This window comes from Salvelinus alpinus, chromosome 35 (genome assembly GCF_045679555.1).
Source record: "Salvelinus alpinus chromosome 35, SLU_Salpinus.1, whole genome shotgun sequence".
Classification (NCBI taxonomy): Eukaryota; Metazoa; Chordata; class Actinopteri; order Salmoniformes; family Salmonidae; genus Salvelinus; species Salvelinus alpinus.
Window position 1 is genome coordinate 8,846,318 of NC_092120.1, and position 23,772 is coordinate 8,870,089.

General features: G+C 44.5%; 1 protein-coding gene across 6 annotated transcripts in view; it reads left to right on the forward strand.

Annotated features, from left to right (window-relative positions):
• Positions 1-22,820, forward strand: part of LOC139564689 (triple functional domain protein-like) — a 129,677-nt gene extending 106,857 nt beyond the window's left edge. For 3 of the 6 annotated variants that reach the window (XM_071384450.1, XM_071384452.1, XM_071384453.1), the window contains 21 exons: positions 4,595-4,878; positions 5,043-5,213; positions 6,586-6,681; positions 7,121-7,269; positions 7,505-7,571; positions 7,944-8,047; positions 8,148-8,217; positions 8,459-8,548; positions 8,735-8,878; positions 9,051-9,128; positions 9,904-10,095; positions 10,286-10,463; positions 10,921-11,693; positions 13,397-13,644; positions 13,853-13,994; positions 15,794-15,821; positions 17,961-18,123; positions 18,322-18,443; positions 18,578-18,857; positions 19,186-19,324; positions 19,504-22,820. In XM_071384450.1, the coding sequence (XP_071240551.1) occupies positions 4,595-4,878; positions 5,043-5,213; positions 6,586-6,681; positions 7,121-7,269; positions 7,505-7,571; positions 7,944-8,047; positions 8,148-8,217; positions 8,459-8,548; positions 8,735-8,878; positions 9,051-9,128; positions 9,904-10,095; positions 10,286-10,463; positions 10,921-11,693; positions 13,397-13,644; positions 13,853-13,994; positions 15,794-15,821; positions 17,961-18,123; positions 18,322-18,443; positions 18,578-18,857; positions 19,186-19,324; positions 19,504-20,061 (4,076 nt within the window). In that variant the 3' untranslated portion in view covers positions 20,062-22,820. Of the gene's footprint in view, positions 1-4,594; positions 4,879-5,042; positions 5,214-5,506; positions 6,535-6,585; positions 6,682-7,120; positions 7,270-7,504; positions 7,572-7,943; positions 8,048-8,147; positions 8,218-8,458; positions 8,549-8,734; positions 8,879-9,050; positions 9,129-9,903; positions 10,096-10,285; positions 10,464-10,920; positions 11,694-13,396; positions 13,645-13,852; positions 13,995-15,793; positions 15,822-17,960; positions 18,124-18,321; positions 18,444-18,577; positions 18,858-19,185; positions 19,325-19,503 lie in introns of those variants that run through there. The other 3 variants (XM_071384451.1, XM_071384454.1, XM_071384455.1) reach the window with 3 other exon arrangements.
• The last annotated feature ends 952 nt before the right edge of the window (positions 22,821-23,772 follow it).

Here is a 23,772-nt window from a genome sequence, read left to right on the forward strand (position 1 = left end):
GATGTCTGGGGTTATTTTACAGCCTGCTGAATAAACAATGGACAAGAATGTGTCAAGGCTGGTGACCCTCCTTCTGTTAAATCACTGTCTATGTCTACGAGGACACGCAAACCTCTCAAACCAATATGATATCAAACCAATATGATATCTCTCCCCAGGAGACACTTCAAAGTTAGCTAGTGATGCTGCTTTGTAGCTGTGACAGGACTGTAAGATCAGATAATCATTATTGTCCCTGAGGGGAAATTGGTCTCGGACAACTTTGTCTCAACCACACAAAAATACATGAGTACAAATACAATATTAAAAGAGAAGTTATGTTGTGTTCACTGAAAATACTTTTGGTGTCACAGTTTTTCTCCTTCATACAGTATATGATACCCCGTAGCCCACTTTCTGAGGTGATTGATGGGCTGCCCGCAGCCTGTGAGAGCTCTTCAGACCTACTCTCAAATAGCGCTGTTACACCAGGTGTCAGGCCCCTTGCATGTCTCTGTCCTGTTTGCTCAATATGTGGAGTGGATACACACTCATGTGTAGAACTGTGCACCAGACTGAGTTTTCCCCCCTGCCACTAACCCACTGGCTGACAGGGCTTTTTAATGGAAGAGTTCAAAAGCAGTTGATGGAAATGTGAGAGATATACTATAACTGTACCCTTTTAGGCAGCTAGACGAGACAATATGGACACCGAGTAACTTGTTTGTGTGTCTCCTTCAATGTAATCACACTGATACACTGTGCGACAGCTCTGTACAGTATTAGAGGGAAGGACAGTTTTACTGGGCACTGTGGCATGAGTGTACTTCCCTCAGGTAAGTAGAGGGAAGGTGGGCCTGTGGGGAGGGACACACTGAGCCCTGTCTCTGTGGTGTACTAGAAGGCTAGGTTTGTTCAGGTGGAGATCTGATGCCTGTTTCCTTCCTCCTCTCAGAATGGAGGATGGGGCTGGGTACGGCTGGGCTGGCCTGGAGGTGTCTGCCTAGTGGGTCTGGCATAGTCTGCTGTACACATCCAGTGTTACTGTAACACATGGTCCTGCTGGCCTTCTACTGCTCCACTTGGTCGATAGGACCCTGAAGCATGACTGAAACAGCCCGTAATGGCACCTTCCTTTGTGTCAGTAATATTGTGACACATTTGATAAATGGAGTCAGGTGTTCATGGTATGCTGCTATGAGTTATTTACAAGTCTCTTGAAAGCCCTCGGTTCTCCCCTGCAGACACAGAACACAATTTTAGAAAAGTACAGGGCTGTGTGAACACCTCATCTTCTCAGGCTCTCTCGCTCGGACTCCCACAGCTGGGTTAGACCCAGAGTAGAGTGAACACATGCTTTATATCAGCAGGATATTACACTACAATATATAGGTCTCCTGAAGCCATTTTAACTAAGGACTGTGATCCCCCTCAACCCCCCCATCCACCCCACTCTGTGACACACATGTTCACTGTCATGAAAGACCCACATGTGAAGTGTCTGTCAGAATATACTGTAACTACATACAATGCTATTCCCCACAGAGTGAAAAGAGGAGAGGAAGTTTTTTTTCAATTTCACATCTTTTATTTTCAAATCAGTTGAATGTATTTTTAAAGAAATGCACAGTGTCCATAAACAGGTCTTGATGTATTGAGACATTAGTTGGAGTTGTCAGAGCAGTCAGAGAAGCGCAGGGCATCCCTTTTGCTCTTGTCACCAGCAGCCTCCTGCTTGCCGTACATTGTCTTCTCCATGGTCCTCTTCTTCCCCATGCAGCTAAGGAAGGCACAAGACGAAACGTACCAATCAGTGTGGTCTATTAATACATGTTGCTATGAGATTAATATTTTAACCTTCAATTTCATCTTATATGGCAGTGAGTTCTGGCCCTTATCTATAGTTGACATGATCTATTTTTGGTTCCAAACACCCTATCATTTAGTTACGCATGAGGCTAAGAGTTGAGACTGACCTGATGAAGTCCTCCATGGCGTCGAGGCGCTGCTCCATGCCCTCCATCCTCAGCAGAACCTTCTCCTGAAGCTCCATCATCAGCAAAGCCTTGTTGCTGTCCCCTTTAGCCTGGCACTGGAGCAGACCTCCTTTCCCTTGGCCTTGCCTTGTCCACTTCCTCCTGCTGAGCCACAGGCGAACCAAGCAGATGACCAGAAAGGCCCCCCCGAGGACCAGCATGGTGCAGTCCACGTCAGGCATGGTTATGGAGTCCAGGATGGATGTGTTGTACTCCTCCTTTCTCTCCACCACATGTCTCAACTCGTCTGGTGTAATATCCATGCCAACTCTGGACCAGGTTGGGAGTTTGCAGTGCTGCACGCCAATGTCAATGCACACCATCTTGAGAAGAAGTAAGGCTGAACGCGAGGATGAAGTAGCCCCAAAAGGCTCCTGGGCTCTTTGTAGGTTTAGAGATGTGTCAGTCTGATCCAACCGTGTCTGAGGAACAAATGAAGGCCTGGGAAAGTGTCAGCCTCAGATCACCCTCAGCAGTCCCATTGTGACATCATTTGAGTGCCATTTGACATCATTAGACTGTCATGATGTCACAATCCAATTCTGTCTGAGTATCAGAGCCTGAGCCAATGAAATGCAGCCCCAGACCATCTCAGCAGACCTATTGTGACATCATAAGGCAGTCAAATGACACCTTGAATCATTTTGTGAAAATGGCACTCTTGCATGCACATCAAAACGATTGTAGCAAACATAGTGCCATCTGGAATGATGAATTAAAACTGTCTATTCAAACACGTCTTAAAACAACATAGTCCAACATAGTATCAAATACATCTGGAACTGAAGGGAAGATTATTAACTCTATTCATACACTGTCTCTCATCTGGCGCACCATTCAGCCTGACTTGTTTGCGCAACATTTTGAAACAGTATGGAAGTAATTTACTGTGCTGTAGCTTTAGGAAAACAGCTGTAGAAACTTCATGAAATCATCCATGGCCTGCCTTGAGAACATCTCCTGAGATTGCTCTTGGCTGCTAAGAGAACCCCTTTCGACATGGCCATGGGTGAATCCTCCTTTTGGCCTGAGTCTCACTGTACAAATGAAAAAGAAAAGTCACACACTCCTCTCTCCTTGCTGAGACTCACTCTACCATATACGATGCACTAGTGCAGCAGCACCCTGTTCAGTCTTTGTATCAGCAAGATAATGCGTGAGTGATCAGTCAATGCCAAAGGCCCGATCAGTACATGATAATCATGGGGTCAATTCAGAGCCATCACCTTCTATCCCACTCAGATTTGTATAGGATTGATATAGATTTCTCAGCTCATATGTCGTTGTTTTGAATTGATTCGTTTCTCAGTGTTAGAAGTTCTAAGATTCTTTAAAAGGCCTGTCATCTTTTCTCATGGCAGCAGACTGTAGGTACATGTTATTTTTACTGAGCGAGTGGTGCACTGTTGGGGAACCCCTGACCCTGCCGTGTCAGAAGCTGCTGTTGTGGTTAGATCAGATCAGTAGGAGGATCTGGTCACACAGAGTTCAGTTCACTGAGATACAGAGCCAACCGCTGAGAACACAGAGGTCACCTCACTGGACATTTTACTCTGCTGCTGAACCCGGCCACACCGAGACAAAAGAAACACATGGGAGAATGCACTACGTATCCGTCTATTCATCAGAAGTTCAGTTCGGTCATCTCCGTCAACATATGAGGCGAGCCCCTATAGACAAACCTTTGGCTCAACCTGTTTTTGAAGGATACAACATTTCTGTGAAGCCGGGACCTGGGCAATCTATCCACCCTGAGTAGCATCCCTCAGTTTACATCAGCAGAAGCACCCCACACTGCACCACATTTAAACCCACAGCCTCAGCCAAGTCCTCTCCCACACCTCTCAGGGGAGATAGAACCACAGAAGAGGGAGGTGGTGGGCATTCAGCCTAAAGTAGATGCACGCACACACACACACACACACACACACACACACACACACACACACACACACACACACACACACACACACACACACACACACACACACACACACACACACACACACACACACACACACACACACACACACACACACAGAGAGAGAATAGCTTATGCAACTTTTATATAATGTTGTGTATATCACGGTTTTTAAAATGAGGATCATCCAGTTCACTTTCATAGGAGGATCATCTATCGATAGATGCTTCAATGCAGAGGGTGGACACGCAATGTTAGGATGCGATGCTCCACTCTAACCATCATGTACTAAAATGGAATGTCTGAGTATAGATACATTAAGAATTATGCCTCCTAGGTAATGAAGTACCTTGCAAAAGTGTATCTAATCTCATTGGTACCCTCATAGCTGAATTCAGACCCATTCCCAAGATACTGTGCACTGTGACTGACCTCTCTCTCTCTCTCTCTCTCTCTCTCTCTCTCTCTCTCTCTCTCTCTCTCTCTCTCTCTCTCTCTCTCTCTCTCTCTCTCTCTCTCTCTCTCTCTCTCTCTCTCTCTCTCTCTCTCTCTCTCTCTCTCTCTCTCTCTCTCTCTCTCTCTCTCTCTCTCTCTCTCTCTCTCTCTCTCTCTCTCTCTCCTTCTCTTTCTCTCTCTCTCCATGTCTCTCCCCCTGCAGACACCCTGTCTGTGTCCAGTAACGATGCTATCCAGCCTGGCGCCAGCCACACCCTGGGCTTCCACAGCTCCCCGGGGCCCAAGCGACCGGGCAACACGCTGAGGAAGTGGCTGACCAGCCCAGTGAGGCGCCTGAGCAGCGGCAAGGCCGACGGACACGTCAAGAAGCTGTCCCACAAGCACAAGAAGAACCGCGACGGACGCAGCAAGAACGCAGACTCCGCCGGCTCCCAGAAAGACTCGGACGACAACGCCGCCACGCCACAGGACGAGACCATCGAGGAGGTCCGTTCGATTGGTCACCCCTATCACTCATATATCACTTCTTTTCTTTCTCTTTTACATGATCTGTTCAACATTAAATATCTCCCTAATTTCCTTCTCTCCTTTATTTTGAGCCGATTGTGTTCTATTTAGTTGTAAACTCTGTTGTCGTTGTCCCTCTACAGAGGATGAGGAACGAGGGGCTGAGCAGTGGGACTCTGTCCAAGTCCTCCTCCTCTGGGATGCAGAGCTGTGGGGAGGAGGAGGGAGAGGAGGGGGCTGATGCTGTACCCCTGCCTCCCCCCATGGCCATCCAACAACACAGCCTGCTGCAGGCTGACTCTCAGGACGACAAGGTGAGACACACACTTAACAGGCCTCCATTAGGTTTAGTTAGAGTATATCAAAGAGGGGACAATCGTCTTTCCTGTAAGATATTTTGGAAAATAAAAAGAGACATTGGTAAATCAATTAATGTATTTACTTTAGACCAGGTTGTCTGAAAAGGTAGATATTTTATACCTATGCAGTTTAGCTTCATTCACTCATCATCACAGAACAGTTATTGTAACTAGAGCGATGGGCGTTTCTTTGACACTAATATCACTGTTTTCTCTTCTTTCTTAACTTTGCTGTAACTTTACCATAGCTTTATGTTGATTTGTGTCCTGCCTCTGTTTTGTCTCAGTTCCCGTACCTTTCCATGTAACTGCCTATGCTCTAGTCACACTCTCCCAACCAACCAACCAGCCCAGTCTTTATTTTACTTCCCAGCCATCCATCCTGTCATGCTATCTCCTCACCCTCGCTGCCCTATGTTTTTCTAGGACTATTGTTGCGGAGGTGACAAATACTCCATTTGCTGTAGTTAGTGAAGTTTGACTAGAACTGACTGACTACCCCTTTAAAAACCTGGCCTTGTTTAGCCTGTTGCTATTGTTTAGCCAGACTAGCTGTGCTTGTGACTGGCCTGTTGCCCGGGTTACCCCTGTTGTAATGGAGTATTTAAAAGCACATGTACATTGTTCAGTCATATGCTCCACTGTGGTGCCAGTGCTCAGAACCTTGCTCCAACCAACCCCAACCCCCACCTCGTCCCCTGTATCCTCCATGCTAGCCTGGCCCCCATTAGACCCCTATTTGGCCCCGATTAGGGAGACCACACCCATTCCTTATGGGGACATTTGGAATGCCGGGCGGTGTCAAAACACGTCAATGGTGAGCTTCTCTCAGAAATGAATGTATGATGCGGTGATGTCATCATGTGCTGTAATATGTAGAAAAATATTTAATACAGTGACAAATACTTTACACAAAATATGAATCAAATGTAGATTGTAAACATCACTGTAAAGAGTAAGATGGTAAGACCCAGCCATCCATATTTTTATTTTTTACTTATCAATTTTTTACTTAAAACTGTATTTTTGGTTAAGGGCTTATAAGTAAGCATGGCCTACACCTGTTGTATTTGGCCATGTGACAAATAACATTTGATTTGATTTTAATATTAAACCACACACACCTCTCTCTCTTTCTGTCTCTCTTTCTCGCTCTCACACTTTCTATACTTTCTCTGGTTCTTTCTCTCACGTTCTCTCTCTCGCTCTCACGCTCTCTTTCCTTTCTATGTTGCTGTCTGTCTCTCTCTCTCTCTCTCTCTCTCTCTCTCTCTCTGTCTGTGTCTCTCTCTGTCTCTGTCCCTCTGTCTCTCTCCCTCCCTTCCAGGCGGCCTCTCGTCTATCGGGCCGACCCAGTAGTTCAGAGACACCCAGTGCGGCTGAACTGGTCAGTGCCATCGAGGAGCTGGTCAAGAGTAAGATGGTAAGACCAAGCCATCCATCTGTCTACCACACCGCTGTCAGTTACGCACACACACGCACAGACACGCACTGCCAGCTCAGCTCAGGCCAGTCTGGTGCCAGGGTGGATGTGTGACGGTGCCATGGCCCACCAGTCATCTGTGAACCATTTGAGTCACCACACCAACTGACTGCTTCTAGACACAAGACCTGGCACAGCACGTTAATGCTGCCATACTTTGTCACACCCTCATAGCAACAACACCACTGCTCTCTCTGCTAGCACAGTGATTGTATGGAGAAGCTCAGCTTACTCACTGCATGTGCACAATGAATATACAGTAAGTGCTCTCTCTCCCTCTCTCTCTCTCTCTCTCTCTCTCTCTCTCTCTCTCTCTCTCTCTCTCTCTCTCTCTCTCTCTCTCTCTCTCTCTCTCTCTCTCTCTCTCTCTCTCTCTCAGTCCCTGGAGGACCGGCCCAGCTCTCTCTCTGTGGAACAAGGGGACAGCAGCAGCCCCTCCCTCAACCCCTCCGACAACTCCCTCCTGTCCTCCTCCTCCCCCATCGATGAGATGGACGAGCGCAAGTTAGGTTTCCTCAAGAGACGCCAGTGAGTTCAGTTTCACTCCGCAACGTCTCATACGTAGAAATAGAATGACTAGAAGGGTCCCCCTCATTCAAGCCAATGAGGCCGTAATGGGTGGACCGGTGAAGGGCCCTTTCTAGTCATTCTATTTCTATGGTCTCACAGCCTACAATATGCCCTGAGCCATCAGATAAAACTGTCCTGTGGTGGTCTAGCTAAACAATCCTCTCATTGTTTACTTCACCTCTCTCCCCTACAGCTATGTGTTACTGGAGCTGGTGGAGACAGAGAGGGACTATGTGAGAGACCTGGGTTCAGTGGTGGAGGTGAGAACACATTCTTTCTTACTTTACTGTAGGCCCATAATCAATGACTCACTCCTCTCCATCACACTCTGTTCACGTTCTAGCCTTGGTCAAAGTGCTAGGTCCCGTCCACAAAACAATCCCCAATCCTTACGACCCCTAGGCTCTCCATATGAATCTAAATGAGCTGAAGAGGTAAAAGCAAGATGGTAACAGCTCCACCTTGCCCTCTAAACATAGTGCATATACCTATCAGATCAGATAGGACTTAAAGCCCCCACAAGTGCCCTAAGGGGCAGAGGTTGTTTGTGGACAGGGCATTGGAATAGTATTGGCTGAATTTGGCGCTGTGTATAGTCCTGTGGTCACCTGAATGTCTTATCTCCCCTTCAGGGCTACATCAGCAAAATGAAGGAGGACGGCGTGCCAGACGACATGAGGGGAAAAGACAAGATAGTGTTTGGGAATATCCACCAGATCTACGACTGGCATAGAGAGTAAGACGAGAATAGTACCTACCTACAGTAGTAGCGTTATTATTAGATTGACTTTTATATTAGTATATTTCTCACAATACTATTCTCTGATTGGCCACAGCTTCTTCCTGGGAGAGCTAGAGAAGTGCCTGGAGGACCCTGATAGGCTGGCTGCCCTGTTCGTCAAACAAGTAAGAGAGATTTGATGATTTTCATTGGCCAAAATATACCATGAGTAGTGGATGTCACTGTGCTGTGCATCATAACAAGGTTAGTGCTAAACCATAACCTTAATCCCTAACCTTAACCATAACACCTCATTTAAATTTGAAATGAAATGGGGTAGGGACATCCCAAGGATTCCAGATAGCAAGGACCATAATACCACTTCCTCACCATTTAACTTGTTTTGTTTCCTTGTTTTCCTGCTAGGAGCGACGGTTACACATGTACATCGTGTACTGTCAGAACAAGCCCAAATCAGAGCACATCGTGTCTGAGTACATAGACACTTACTTTGAGGTAAGAATACACACACTCCCTCCACACATACCCCGCAAGTGGGTTTATTCCAGTCTCTCGAACGGAGCACATATTTCATCATAAGAGCCTCATTGTTTCCTGTTCTCATACCTTGTGTTATATTTTTATGCAGTCCTTTGTTTTTACTGTGTGCAAATAAATCTAATGGCTCCCTGTATATTTTAGGAGCTCAAGCAGCGTCTGGGCCACAGACTCCAGATCACTGATCTTCTCATTAAGCCTGTGCAGCGCATCATGAAGTACCAGCTCCTACTGAAGGATTTACTTAAGTTCTCCAAAAAGGCTGCAGTAGATACTACGGAGCTGGAGGTAAGAACTACAATCTGGGTTTGATTTGATGGCCTTCCACCCCTAATAACATGGACAAGCATTAATATTGCTATGATTTAGTTTTTATCTAAAAGTTATACTTGTTATAAAGCTGTGATTATGTTTTCTTTCCCTCTAAAATGGTGTTTTCTATCTTCTCTGTTTCTCCCAGAAAGCGGTGGAGGTCATGTGTGTTGTGCCCAAAAGATGCAACGACATGATGAACGTTGGGCGTCTCCAAGGCTTCGACGTAAGACTCACAGGCTCTGTCTTCTTCAGGGAATAGAGAATGTAGTCTTTCAGTTCTATCTGGCTCAGTTTAGTAGGTCACAAATTCTCCAAAATAGCTTACTTGAATTTGATTTCAACCGTTAAGTCACATGATTCATATGATGAATGGGAGAAGGGCTTGGGTTTGCTCTCTCTCTCTCTGTTTTCACTCATTGTATTATATGATAATAGCATGCATATAATATGCATATTTCATCTGAGTGGCTAAGAATAAGTCTGAGGCTGTCTTCTGTCCTCTCTCCTTTTATTTGTATGTATTTTATTTAAAGGTCCAGTACAGTCAAAATTCTGTTTTGCCTGTTTTTTATATCAAACTGACTGTAAAAGTGTGAACAAATTTGATTAGAGTTATTTCCTGATAGTTGCTGATTCAAAATACAATCTACACAGGACCTTCTAATCAGCAGGTTTCCATGTGTGGGATTTTTGGCTTTCCATGGTGACATCACCATGCGTAAATTGGTTAATAGACCAATAACAAAGAGAGTTCCAAACCTCTCTGCCAATAACAGCTAGTTTTCCCCTCCCCACTTAGATGACTCCTAGACACTCTTAGCTAAATTCTTGCTTGAGAAAAAGTGTTTTGCTAAAAGCTACTTTTGCCCATTTGAATGGAAATCTATTAAAGTATGGTAGTTACCCAGAAATAATTTGATATGGATATAAAACAGCTGCATTGGGCCTTAAACCTTTATTTAACCAGCCAGGCAATACATTGGTATTCCCCCATGCAGGGCAAGATTGTGGCCCAAGGCAGACTGCTGCTCCAGGACACCTTCATGGTATCAGATCAGGACGGGGGGCTACTCACAAGGATGAAGGAGAGGAGGGTCTTCCTCTTCGAACAGATCGTCATCTTCAGCGAGCCCCTGGACAAGAAGAAAGGCTACTCCCAGCCGGGATACCTCTTCAAGAACAGCGTCAAGGTATGGAGTGTCGATCGTGATCATCTCCCCTAATCAATCCACTTAGATCATATTACAGTGGATGTATTTTTGGGGGCTGGACATTGCTAGGATAGTAATTGCCCTAAGGGCCAACGTCGTTTGAATAGTTGTCTGATCCTGAAAACACTCACATCCCCTCCTCTCCCCTGTATCTTGTGTGTGTGTCCAGGTGAGCTGGCTGGGCCTGGAGGAGAGCACAGACGACCCCTGTAAGTTCACCCTGACCTCCCGGTCATCCAGTGGCGGTGTGGAGACCTACGTGATGCACTCAGCCAATCCTGGAGTCAGCCAGATGTGGGTCCACCAGATCACCCAGATCCTGGAGAGCCAACGCAACTTTCTCAATGGTAAAAAAAGACACATCACGGTTCATCTGTGTAACTGTGTAGTGATATTATGCTAGCTTCTCCCAGATGATTACGATGTTTCATCTGTCTCCCTGTGTAGTCATCCGCTCCATAGAATGTATCAACATTCTGAGTAAATAAGTGTTTAGAACCCACCATAATATGAACTATAGCATGACGTACTGGAATGCAAAATGCAAAGAATCTTTTTATATTTTTGTTTCATAGCTAGACAGTGTGTACTCGTACCACTGAGGTGACTCTTTCTCTCTGTCGCTCTCTCTCTCTCTCTCTCTCTCTCTCTCTCTCTCTCTCTCTCTCTCTCTCTCTCTCTCTCTCTCTCTCTCTCTCTCTCTCTCTCTCTCTCTCTCTCTCTCTCTCTCTCTCTCTCTCTCTCTCTCTCTCTCTCTCTCTCTCTCTCTCTCTCTCTCTCTCTCTCTCTCTTTGTGTCCCCCAGCACTGACATCCCCTATCGAGTACCAGAGGAACCACGTGGGGGCAAGTGGACCAGGCCTGGGGGCCCCCAGCAGCAGCAGTGGCATGGCAGGAGGTGGCTGCAGCAGCTCCGCAGTTGGCCCTGGGAGTAACTCTCTGTGTGGCCCCCAGAGTCGCCGGCCCTCGCGCATCCCCCAGCCAGTCCACCACCACCACCCTCCGGGCTCTGATGGCCCGGACAGAACAGCAGGTACGTGGTCCAGACAACCCCTCTCCACCTCCCCCTCCTCCCAGACCCCCTGCCCTCCTGACCATGCAGAGGGGGACCTGGGGCCCCAAGATGTCCCCAAGATGCAAGTGCTGGAGGGTCCCCGGCCCCACAGCAGAACCAGCAGCAACAGCAATGGCAAGTCCATGGGCGTTTCTGAGGGCAGCTTCAAGGAGAGCTACCCTGGGGAGGACCCTCAGACTCCCATTCCACGGCTGGCTGTGGCCCCTCTGAATCTTGCCAAGCCTCGGGTAGGGACGGTCTCTCCACTGACCTGCCCCATAAAGGAGGAATTCATCCCGGGCAGCCCAGCCCAGAAAGGCTCCTTTTTCTGGTCCGCCACGGTCCCAGCCTCCCCAGCTAGCCGGCCTGGCTCCTTCTCCTACCACAGTGATAGTGGAGACTCGACCCTGGGCCACAGGGAGAGCCACAGCCACCACCACTCCACCCACAGCAAGGATATAGACCGCATGAGCACATGCTCCTTCACCAGTGAGCAGTCCTTACAGTCCACGCAGAGTAACGGGGTAAGATCCCTACTCAAGTCCCAGGCTTCTGTCCGGCTTAGTCCCTACTAACCTTACTGGCTGACCAGAAGTTCTCCTGAGTCATCTGAACCACAAGTGCATACTAAACTATCTAAGTACACTAACTTGCCTATGGTGTGAGTTTTCATCCTTCCTGCTGTCTTTCAGACTCTACTAACAGTGTGTTTTTGGCTGGTAGAGCAGCTAACTGCTACAGTAACTCAGCTTGCTGTACTGTATGTTGGTGTCCTCTCCTCTCCCTTGGTAAGTGTTTCCAGTATGACTCTCTGCCTCTGCTTCCCTAAATTCACACACCCAGCTCTGTCTTGGCTCTAACATTTTCTAGACATGACCTGAGTTTTTGCTGTCCCTTTGCTTCAGGCTATTGTGGTCTGATCTGAAAAACCATCGAGGCATTTATGGGTTAAATGCAAATGAATGCTGATATAATGGAAGATTGATATTTGACTTCGACTTCACCTGCCTGCAAGAAGAGGAGCTCTGATGTAAAAATAAACGTTTGCCACCTCTCCTGTTTTCTCTTAGCTCTTGCTCTGACCATGCTGCTTCCTTTATGTCTTGGTCCTGTGGGACTGATGATACATCCTTGTTCCCGTTCTCCCCTTGCCTTGCTCCTGAATACATTTGACTCACACCAAATGCATTTTGCCTCACTTCAAACTTTATTTCAGGCTCTGTCTCTCCTGAAACTGTTTCCTCTCTACTCTTAATGTCTTTGAGAGACACCCACTCCATGTTAACTCTCCTCGATACCTTGTTTTCACTTCTACAAATGAGAAGGTCTAGTTATGAGACATGTAGGAACCAGATGTTAGTTGCTACAGTATGACTTTCCTCACTCTACTTTATGAACCTTTTGTAATGAATGCTTTGAAATGAGTCCTTCTTTGTGTATGAGCTCTAGCATATAAACAGATGAACAACAAATTTTTATTTTATTTTATTTTACCGTTATTTTACCAGGTAAGTTGACTGAGAACACGTTCTCATTTGCAGCAATGACCTGGGGAATAGTTACAGGGGAGAGGAGGGGGATGAATGAGCCAATTATAAACTGGGGATTATTAGGTGACCATGATGGTTTGAGGGCCAGATTGGGAATTTAGCCAGGACACCGGGGTTAACACCCCTACTCTTACGATAAGTGCCATGGGATCTTTAAAGACCTCAGAGAGTCAGGACACCCGTTTAACGTCCCATCCGAAAGACGGCACCCTACACAGGGCAGTGTCCCCAATCACTGCCCTGGGGCATTGGGATATTTTTTAGACCAGAGGAAAGAGTGCCTCCTACTGGCCCTCCAACACCACTTCCAGCAGCATCTGGTCTCTCATCCAGGGACTGACCAGGACCGACCCTGCTTAGCTTCAGAAGCAAGCCAACAGTGGTATGCAGGGTGGTATGCTGCTGGCGATGTGCAAATGATGCTCATGTGCAGTCAAATCAATAACATTTGAATTTGTTATGTATTTTAGAGTCATTATCACAGAATGCTTTCTGTGTGTGTGTGTGTGTATGTGTGTTTGTGTGTGTGTGCATTTGTCTGTCTGTCTGTCTGTCCGTCTCTCTCTCTATGCCTCTCTCTCTCTATGCCTCTCTCTTTGTGTAACCCTACCTATAAACCCTTACTGACTCCATTTCCTCCCCTGCCTCCCATCCTCCCCTGCCTCCCCCTCCTCCAGAGTGAAAGCAGTAGCAGCAGCAGCATCAGCACCATGCTGGTGACCCAGGACTACGTGGCCCTGAAGGAGGATGAGATCAGTGTTTCCCAGGGCGAGGTGGTCCAGATGCTGGCCTCTAATCAGCAGAACATGTTCCTGGTGTTCCGGGCTGCCACCGAGCAGGGCCCTGCCGCAGAGGGCTGGATCCCCGGCTACGTACTGGGTCACACCTCCACCATCATCCCCGACCTCCCCGAAGGAACCATCAAGTAAGAGACAGACACTGCTGCTACTCCATGTACCAACCTGAATGAATGAAAAGCTTTATCATCCCAAAGACAGTTCCATTTTCACATCATGAGCTCTGCCATCATAAAAGTGAAATGGTAGACAAAGATGTAGAAATTACAAGTTAAACTTTTCTCTTCCTTTTTCTTTCTCTCTTTTCCCCTTTCTTTCTCATTCTCTTGTCTGGAGCAGGAAGTCATCCTCGTGGCACACAGCACTCCGCATCAGGAGAAAGTCTGAGAAGAGAGACAAGGAGACCAGGAAGGAAAATAAGATGGAAAACGGCTATCGCAAGTCTCAAGACTGTCTGACTAATAAAGTTTCTGTAAAGGTAGAGTTGATTTGATAATCACCTGTATGGATGTAAGACTTAAAGTCCCTCTGCATTAACCTCAGTATGGCTGTAAGACTTAAAGCCCCTCTACATTAACCTCAGTATGGCTGTAAGACTTAAAGCCCCTCTACATTAACCTCAGTATGGCTGTAAGACTTAAAGCCCCTCTACATTAACCTCAGTATGGCTGTAAGACTTAAAGCCCCTCTACATTAACATCAGTATGGCTGTAAGACTTAAAGCCCCTCTACATTAACCTCAGTATGGCTGTAAGACTTAAAGCCCCTCTACATTAACCTCAGTATGGCTGTAAGACTTAAAGCCCCTCTACATTAACCTCAGTATGGCTGTAAGACTTAAAGCCCCTCTACATTAACCTCAGTATGGCTGTAAGACTTAAAGCCCCTCTACATTAACCTCAGTATGGCTGTAAGACTTAAAGCCCCTCTACATTAACCTCAGTATGGCTGTAAGACTTAAAGCCCCTCTGCATTAACCTCAGTATGGCTGTAAGACTTAAAGCCCCTCTACATTAACCTCAGTATGGCTGTAAGACTTAAAGCCCCTCTACATTAACCTCAGTATGGCTGTAAGACTTAAAGCCCCTCTGCATTAACCTTAGTATGGCTGTAAGACTTAAAGCCCCTCTACATTAACCTCAGTATGGCTGTAAGACTTAAAGTCCCTCTACATTAACCTCAGTATGGCTGTAAGACTTAAAGCCCCTCTACATTAACCTCAGTATGGCTGTAAGACTTAAAGCCCCTCTACATTAACCTCAGTATGGCTGTAAGACTTAAAGCCCCTCTACATTAACCTCAGTATGGCTGTAAGACTTAAAGTCCCTCTACATTAACCTCAGTATGGCTGTAAGACTTAAAGCCCCTCTACATTAACCTCAGTATGGCTGTAAGACTTAAAGCCCCTCTACATTAACCTCAGTATGGCTGTAAGACTTAAAGCCCCTCTACATTAACCTTAGTATGGCTGTAAGACTTAAAGCCCCTCTACATTAACCTCAGTATGGCTGTAAGACTTAAAGCCCCTCTACATTAACCTTAGTATGGCTGTAAGACTTAAAGCCCCTCTACATTAACCTCAGTATGGCTGTAAGACTTAAAGCCCCTCTACATTAACCTCAGTATGGCTGTAAGACTTAAAGCCCCTCTACATTAACCTCAGTATGGCTGTAAGACTTAAAGCCCCTCTGCATTAACCTTAGTATGGCTGTAAGACTTAAAGCCCCTCTACATTAACCTCAGTATGGCTGTAAGACTTAAAGCCCCTCTACATTAACCTCAGTATGGCTGTAAGACTTAAAGTCCCTCTGCATTAACCTCAGTATGGCTGTAAGACTTAAAGCCCCTCTACATTAACCTCAGTATGGCTGTAAGACTTAAAGCCCCTCTACATTAACCTCAGTATGGCTGTAAGACTTAAAGCCCCTCTGCATTAACCTTAGTATGGCTGTAAGACTTAAAGCCCCTCTACATTAACCTCAGTATGGCTGTAAGACTTAAAGCCCCTCTACATTAACCTCAGTATGGCTGTAAGACTTAAAGCCCCTCTGCATTAACCTCAGTATGGCTGTAAGACTTAAAGCCCCTCTACATTAACCTCAGTATGGCTGTAAGACTTAAAGCCCCTCTACATTAACCTCAGTATGGCTGTAAGACTTAAAGCCCCTCTGCATTAACCTAATTTAATGGATTCATGTTGTAATTATTTAATGTACTGTATGTGTGGTCAAACTAATTTGGAGAAAAAACTTATTTGTGTTCATGTCTTTCTTTCAGCTTCTAAACCCCAACTACATCTATGATGGTATGTATATATTTAAATGTTTTTGCTTGGGCTTTACTATACAGTAAATTTATGACATCTATATTTTCACATAGTAGGGGTTCAATAAGACAAGTTTTTATTGTCTTGTATTGTACTGCATACATTCTATTGTCTATTGGGTAGCTCAGATGTGGGATTGTGTAGTTTGCATGTAAGTATCCTCCTCCGAGCCAGAGCAGTGTGTAGGGCAGGAGCCTGTCTCCTGTTTCTGTAGCGTGAGGCAGCTTGAAAAAGAAAGTACACCCCATGGACAGGACGCTAGTATATCGCAAGGCTAGTTACAGTTGAAGTAGGAAGTTTACATACACTTCGGTTGGAGTCATTAAAACTCGTTTTTCAACCACTCCACAAATTTCTTGTTAACAAACTAGTTTTGGCAAGTCGGTTAGGACATCTACTTTGTGCATGACACATGTCATTTTTCAACAATTGTTTACAGACAGATTATTTCACTTATAATTCACTGTATCACAATTCTAGTGGCTCAGAAGTTTACTTACACTAAGTTGACTGTGCCTTTAAACAGCTCAGAAAATTCCAGAAAATTATGTCATGGCTTTAGAAGCTTCTGATAGGCTAATTGACATCATTTGAGTCAGTTGGAGGTGTACCTGTGGATGTATTTCAAGGCCTACCTTCAAACTCAGTGCCTCTTTGCTTGACATCATGGGAAAATCAAAAGAAATCAGCCAAGACCTCAGAAAAAAAATTGTAGACCTCCACAAGTCTGGTTCATCCTTGGGAGCAATTTACAAACGCCTGAAGGTACCACATTAATCTGTACAAACAATAGTACGCAAGTATAAACACCATGGGACCACGCAGCTGTCATACCACTCAGGAAGGAGACGCGTTCTGTCTCCTAGAGATGAACGTACTTTGGTGCGAAAAGTGCAAATCAATCCCAGAACAGCAAAGGACCTTGTGAAGATGCTGGAGGAAACAGGTACAAAAGTATCTATATCCACAGTAAAACGAGTACTATATCGACATAACCTGAAAGGCCACTCAGCAAGGAAGAAGCCACTGCTCCAAAACCGCCATAAAAAAAGCTAGTTTATGGTTTGCAACTGCACATGGGGACGAAGATCGTACTTTTTGGAGAAATATCCTCTGGTCTGATGAAACAAAAATAGAACTGTTTGGTCCCGTGTGGCTCAGTTGGTAGAGCATGGCGCTTGCAACGCCAGGGTTGTGGGTTCATTCCCCACGGGGGGACCAGGATGAATAAGTATGAACTTTCCAATTTGTAAGTCGCTCTGGATAAGAGCGTCTGCTAAATGACTTAAATGTAAATAACCATTTTTATGTTTGGAGGAAAAAGGGGGAGGCTTGCAAGCCGAAGAACACCATCCCAACCGTGATGCACGGGGGTGGCAGCATCATGTTGTGGGGGTGCTTTGATGCAAGAGGGACTGGTGCACTTCACAAAATAGATGGCATCATGAGGTAGGAAAATGATGTGGATATATTAAAGCAACATCTCAAGACATCAGTCAGGAAGTTAAAGGTTGGTCGCAAATGGGTCTTCCAAATGGACAGTGACCCCAAGCATACTTCCAAAGTTGTGGCAAAATGGCTTAAGGACAACAAAGTCAAGGTATTGGATTGGCCATCACAAAGCCCTGACCTCAATCCTATAAAAAAAATTGTGAGCAGAACTGAAAAGCGTGTGCGAGCAAGGAGGCCTACAAACCTGACTCAGTTACACCAGCTCTGTCAGGAGGAATGGGCCAAAATTAACCCAACTTATTGTGGGAAGCTTGTGGAAGGCTACCCGAAACGTTTGACCCAAGTTAAACAATTTAAAGGCAATGCTACCAAATACTAATTGAGTGTATGTAAACTTCTGACCCACTGGGAACGTGATGAAGGAAATAAAAGCTGAAATAAATCATTCTCTCTACTATTATTCTGACATTTCACATTCTTAAAATAAAGTGGTGATCCTAACTGACCTAAAACAGGGAAATATTACTAGGATTAAATGTCAGGAATTGTGAAAAATTTAGTTTAAATGTATTTGGCTAAGGTATATGTAAACTTCAGATGTATGTAAACTGTAGCATGTGACACAGTCAAACTCACGTGTCCTCTGTCTGTCTGTCACCTCTGTAGTACCCCCAGAGTTCCTGCTGCCCCTGAGTGATGTGACCTGTGACCTGGGGGAGAGTGTCACTCTGAGGAGTAAGGTCTGTGGAAGACCCAAAGCCTCGGTCACCTGGAGAGGACCTGACCACAGCACTCTGAGCAACGACGGACACTACAGCATCACCTACAGGTACACACCGGCAGTGATGACATTCTACGTTACATTTTAGTAATTTAGCAGATACTCTTCTCCAGAGTGTCTTACAGGGATCATTGCAACACGTTAGAATGACTTAGCTGTTGGAAGACAATGTTCTGTTGTAGGTGAATTAAAGTAAATGTTCTTATTGTTGAAACGTACCTTGTGACTTCCCTTCTCTCTCTGCAGTGACACGGGCGAGGCAACTCTCCTCATCATGGATGTGTCTGTGGAGGATGACGGGGTGTACACCTGTGTTGCCACCAACGTAGTGGGTAGCATGTCATCCTCCGCCAGCCTCAGAGTCTCAGGTTAGTCACTGTTGAGTTCAGTTGTAGACTCCTGTGGAGATACAGTATATCCTCTATATTCACACTACTTACACACAGTATATGAATTCTTCAGTACTTTTGCATTTTAACATTCAATGTTTCTATTTTCCCAGAGGCCTCCGACGATGGGAGTGAAGTGATCTGGAAGAACAACTTTGAGTCCTTCTACACAGAGGTCACAGAACTGGGCAGGGGAAGGTTCTCAGTGGCTAAGCGCTGTGACCAGCGTGGGAGCAAGCGTGCCGTGGCAGCCAAACATGTAAACAAACGGTTGATGCGGCGTGAGCAGGTGCTCCAGGAACTGAGGATACTACAGTGTCTGGAACACCCACACCTTGTCGGCCTGCTGGACACCTTCGAAACAGCCACCAGCTACGTGCTAGTGCTGGAGATGTACGTTAGAAAAACTGTGGATGGGCCCCAAATGGCACCCTATTCCCTATAACTGATCAAAAGTAGTACCCTACAGAGGGATAGATAGCATTTGGGACACACACACTATGTGTGTGTGTGTGTGTGTGTGTGTGTGTATTATGATTATTGAGGAAAATTATAATTCCTGAATTGAAATAGAATTTATTACCGTTTTGAACAATATATTACTGTATATATTTATTCACTGTGTTGTGCTTTTGAATCATGTTCAAGCAGGCCTCTTGTACATCTACCATATCGGTGAGCTAATGTCTCTTTCTCGTGCTCTGGTGCTTTGTGTCTGCAGGGCTGATCAAGGCCGTCTCCTGGACTACATAGTCAGCTGGGGTAACCTTACTGAAGAGAAGGTGGCCTTGTACCTTAGGGACATTCTAGAAGCTTTACACTACCTGCATAGCTGGAGGATAGCTCACTTGGACTTGAAGGTGAGGCACAAAGGCTGTGACATGTAGAGTAGGAGTTAAATGTGATTGTGTACTGTATGAAACAGTATGATGTCTAACTGATTGTTCTTAAGCAAAGCTAATACTCCCATCATGGGTAAATTCTTAATCATATCTTTCTTTGCGTGTATCTGCGTGGGTATCGGTGTGTATCCCTTTAGCCTGAGAACGTGTTAGTGGAGCAGAACTCTGCCCAGCCCGTGGTCAAGCTGACAGACTTCGGAGACGCCGTCCAGCTGAACAGTGGCCACTACATCCACCCTCTACTGGGCAGCCCAGAGTTCTCAGCCCCGGAGCTGGTGCTGGGCCAGCCCGTCTCCCTGACTTCTGACCTCTGGAGCCTGGGAGTTGTAACATACGTGGTACTGAGCGGGGCATCTCCCTTCCTGGACGAGAGCGCTGAGGAGACATGCCTGAATATCTGTCGTCTGGACTTCAGCTTCCCCCATGACTACTTCCAGGGTGTGAGCCAGGCGGCCAGGGACTTTGTGTGTCTCCTCCTACAGGGCGAGCCGGACCGCAGACCTTCAGCCGCCGCATGCCTTCAGGAGCCCTGGCTGCAGCCGTGGGACTCCCACCAGCAACAAAACCAGCACCCAGGGTGCATCGACACCTCCAGACTCATCTCCTTCATCGAGCGGCGGAAACACCAGAACGACGTTAGGCCCGTGGGCAGCATAAAGACCTTCCTTCACAGCAGACTCCTCAACCAGATATGAGCAGGTTAGAGAACTACAGTACCCAGAAACCACTGAGTCACAATGATGATCTCATCCTCTCTCAGCCAACTACGCCACTTCCTTAGAACTATGTTACCCAGCATCCTGCTGCTGCTGTCTGCTGACTGCTTTGAATATTTTTGACTGAGATTTCTCCCCCCCAAGAGATTTAGCTACTTCCCTTCCACCCCCACATTTGTATGGATGATGGCTATATGCCTGCACAAAAGTATGAACTATTTGAAAGTATTTCAAACTTGACTAACAGGGAGAACAAAGCTTTCTCAAGAGCCAGTGAGAGCAAGCCTTGTGTTTGGATAGTATTACAAACCGATACTGTAATATCGGGTTGCTTTTGGTTGAATATAATAAAATTGATTTTGTAATGAGAGATTACTTTTTGTAAAGGAAATGTACAGTGAAGAAACAAAGAAATGTCTTTATTCATATACCTTTTCAAAAACAAAGGTTATTAAAAAGAATGAAAACAAAAATGAATGTGACATATGAACAAAGCACCACCGACCCACCACAGGGTCGTTGCTTCAGAACACTACTTCTAGAACCAGTTGGAGACCAAACTCATTGTAGTTGTGGTTGATTAACTTACAATAAATCAGCAAATGGTTTGTTCTGGCCTTGCTATTGTATGGACCTGTAACAGTTAGTACAATTATGCTATTTTAGTCAGACCTCAGCAGAGAAATAAATAAACAAGCAAACAAACAAACAACAAAAAGCTATAACACTATTGGAAAAGCTCTTTAGATTTCTGATACATCCGCCTTACTTTGTAAATAATGTGTTCCTGCCTTCATTCTCATGTTGAAGAATTTGTCTCAAACGCTGTTTCATTAGCTGAGTAGTAAGTCCTGCCAATGGAAGAGAGGTTTGAGGGAGACTAGCTCCTCCTCATGCCAATCAAATTACTTAAACCCTCACTACCAGAAATACTTCTATAAATGCACTCGTATTTTGTGTTCATTTCTCATGTGCAATGTTGCAGCTTTAACATGTATGCAACTATTTATGAAGATGTGTGTTGTACCCGTATTCTAAAAAGGCATGTACGTACCTGGTACTGCAGTAGATGTGTGTATTGTGTTGCTCTTTTTCGTATTAAGTTCAGTATTAATATCTTGGAAACCTAAAATGCAGGTTTTGCAAATAATGTAAAATAAGAAAAAAGATTTGAATCGATATTGGCACTTATGCTTTCAGTTTGTCATTGTTTTGTTTTTGTTTTCTGTAACTATACCAAAGTTAACTGTACTTTACCCTCTTTAAATGTCTTATATAATGTACCATGTTAAGTTATGAAAACCATGCTGAACCTAGAGATAGATGTTTACATTGGTTCACAGTGGCTTTATTTATTAGCGTTGTAAGAACGTTGTATAGTGGTTGGTTGTTACTGCATACCTAATTAACATTTCAAACACTTCTCTTCTCAAGCTGTGCACAAAGTGGTGATTGCTGTGTAAGTTTGTTAGACTTTTTAAGTTATGTATTTCGCTAGACATTGTGTTGCAATGATCAACATCTTGGTTTAACTGAAACTTGGGATAGCATTCTTTGCCGAGCCTTTGGTTTGAAGGGGGAAACACGAAACACGTTGTACCAACGTTACAATAATTGTGCATGGACGTTGCGGCGCTATTACCCTAACCTTTATCTAAGAGTAACCATGACCTAGCTGTTTTCAGTGAATTAATCATTGTATGAGTTCAAACTGATTTTAAAGTGCCAGTCAATTGATCTGGGGAGGCGGACGAAACAGCTGTATTTCCTTTTAAGCTTGAAAAGGTTATCAAAGTTTCATGTCTATGTCAAGGCAGTAGTCACAGTGATACAATGAATGTGTTTGTTAACCTGTACAGTCCCATTTTGTGTCCTCTTATTTATTCATGTGTAAAGCTGTACAGACATGGACGACGAACATGGGAACCTGGATGTAACCTCATCATATTTGATACATACTACGTTATTTTGAATGTTAAATGACTTATTTTTACTTTTGCATGTATATTTCTTTGTACAGAAATTATGTTTACACATTACTTGCTGTAAATATTTTATTTAGTCCTCTGTTATTTTGCCATTAAACGTATGGAACATACCCTTGGAAGTTTTTTTAAATATTTATGTATGTACAGTGCCTTCAGAAAGTATTCATACCCCATGACTTATTCATGTTGTTGTGTTGCAGCCTGAATTCAAAAATTGATTAAATATATTTTTTTCTCACCCATTTACACACACTACCCCATAATTAGAACATGTTTTTTGAAATTTTTGCAAATGTATTGAAAATTAAATACAGAAATATCTCATTTACATAAGTATTCACACCCCTGAGTCAATACATGTTAGAATCACATTTGGCAGCGATTACAGCTGTGACTCTTTCTGGGTACGTCTCTAAGAGCTTTGCACACCTGGATTGTACAATATTTGCCTATGACCAGCATACTGATAACATGATGCAGCCACCAACATGCTTGAAAATATGAAGCGTGGTACTCAGTGATGTGTTGTGTTGGATTTGCCCCAAACATAACACTCCAGGACATTAAGTGAATTTCTTTGCCACATTTTTTGCAGTTTTAATGAAGTACCTTATTGCAAACATAATGCATGTTTTGGAGTAATTTTTATTCTATACAGGCTTCTATCTTTTCATTTAGGTTAGTATTGTGGAGTAACCATCCTCAGTTTTTCCTTATCACAGCCATTAAACTCTAACTGTTTTAAAGTCACCATTGGCCTCATTGTGAAATTCCTGAGCGGTTTCCTTCCTCTCTGGCAACTGAGTTAGGAAGGACACTTGTATCTTTGTCGTGACTGGGTGTATTGATACAGTATCCAAAGTGTCATTAATAACTTCACCATGCTCAAAGGGATATTCAATGTCGTCTTTTTTTTACCATCTACCGCTAGGTGCCCTTGTTTGCGAGGCATTGTTGAACCTCCCTGGTCTTTGTGGTTGAATCTGTATTTGAAATTCACAGCTTAACTGAAGGACCTTGCATATAATTGTATGTGTGCAGTACAGAGATGAGGTAGTCATTAAAAATCATGTTAAACACTATCATTGCACAAAGAATGAGTCCATGCAACTTTTATGTGACTTGTTAAGCAAATTTGTACTCCTGAACGTATTTAGGCTTGCCATATCAAAGGGGTTGAAAACTTTATGACTCAAGACATTTCAGCTTTTCATTTTCTATTAATTTGTAAAAATTTCTAAAACAGAATTCCACTTTAACATTATAAAGGTATTGTGTGTGTAGACCAGTGACACAAAATCTCAATTGAATCTATATTAAATTCAGGCTGAAAAAGTCAAGTGTTGTGAAGGCACTGCATGTGGTGCGGACTTAATTATAACCTTATAGACATATCTGAGATAAACATGGTTGATAACATTGTTGTTGACAGTTGTTGAAAGAAATGGAATAGAAGGTGTGAATGGTGTCCACAATAACTGGATGTTTCTCATCAGAATCAGATCTCTATCGATGATTAACAAGATATGAGAAACCAGACTGGGTGTCTGTGATCTTATCTCCAAGGTGCAGGCGTTGTGCAGTCAATTTGCACCAAAGATTATTCATTGGAAATGTGTTTGAAAAACTACTGAACTGTTCTTTCCCCACCCTCTATTTCAGCAGGCGCTTCAAACCAAGGTCATTCCTGATTTTTAGAATG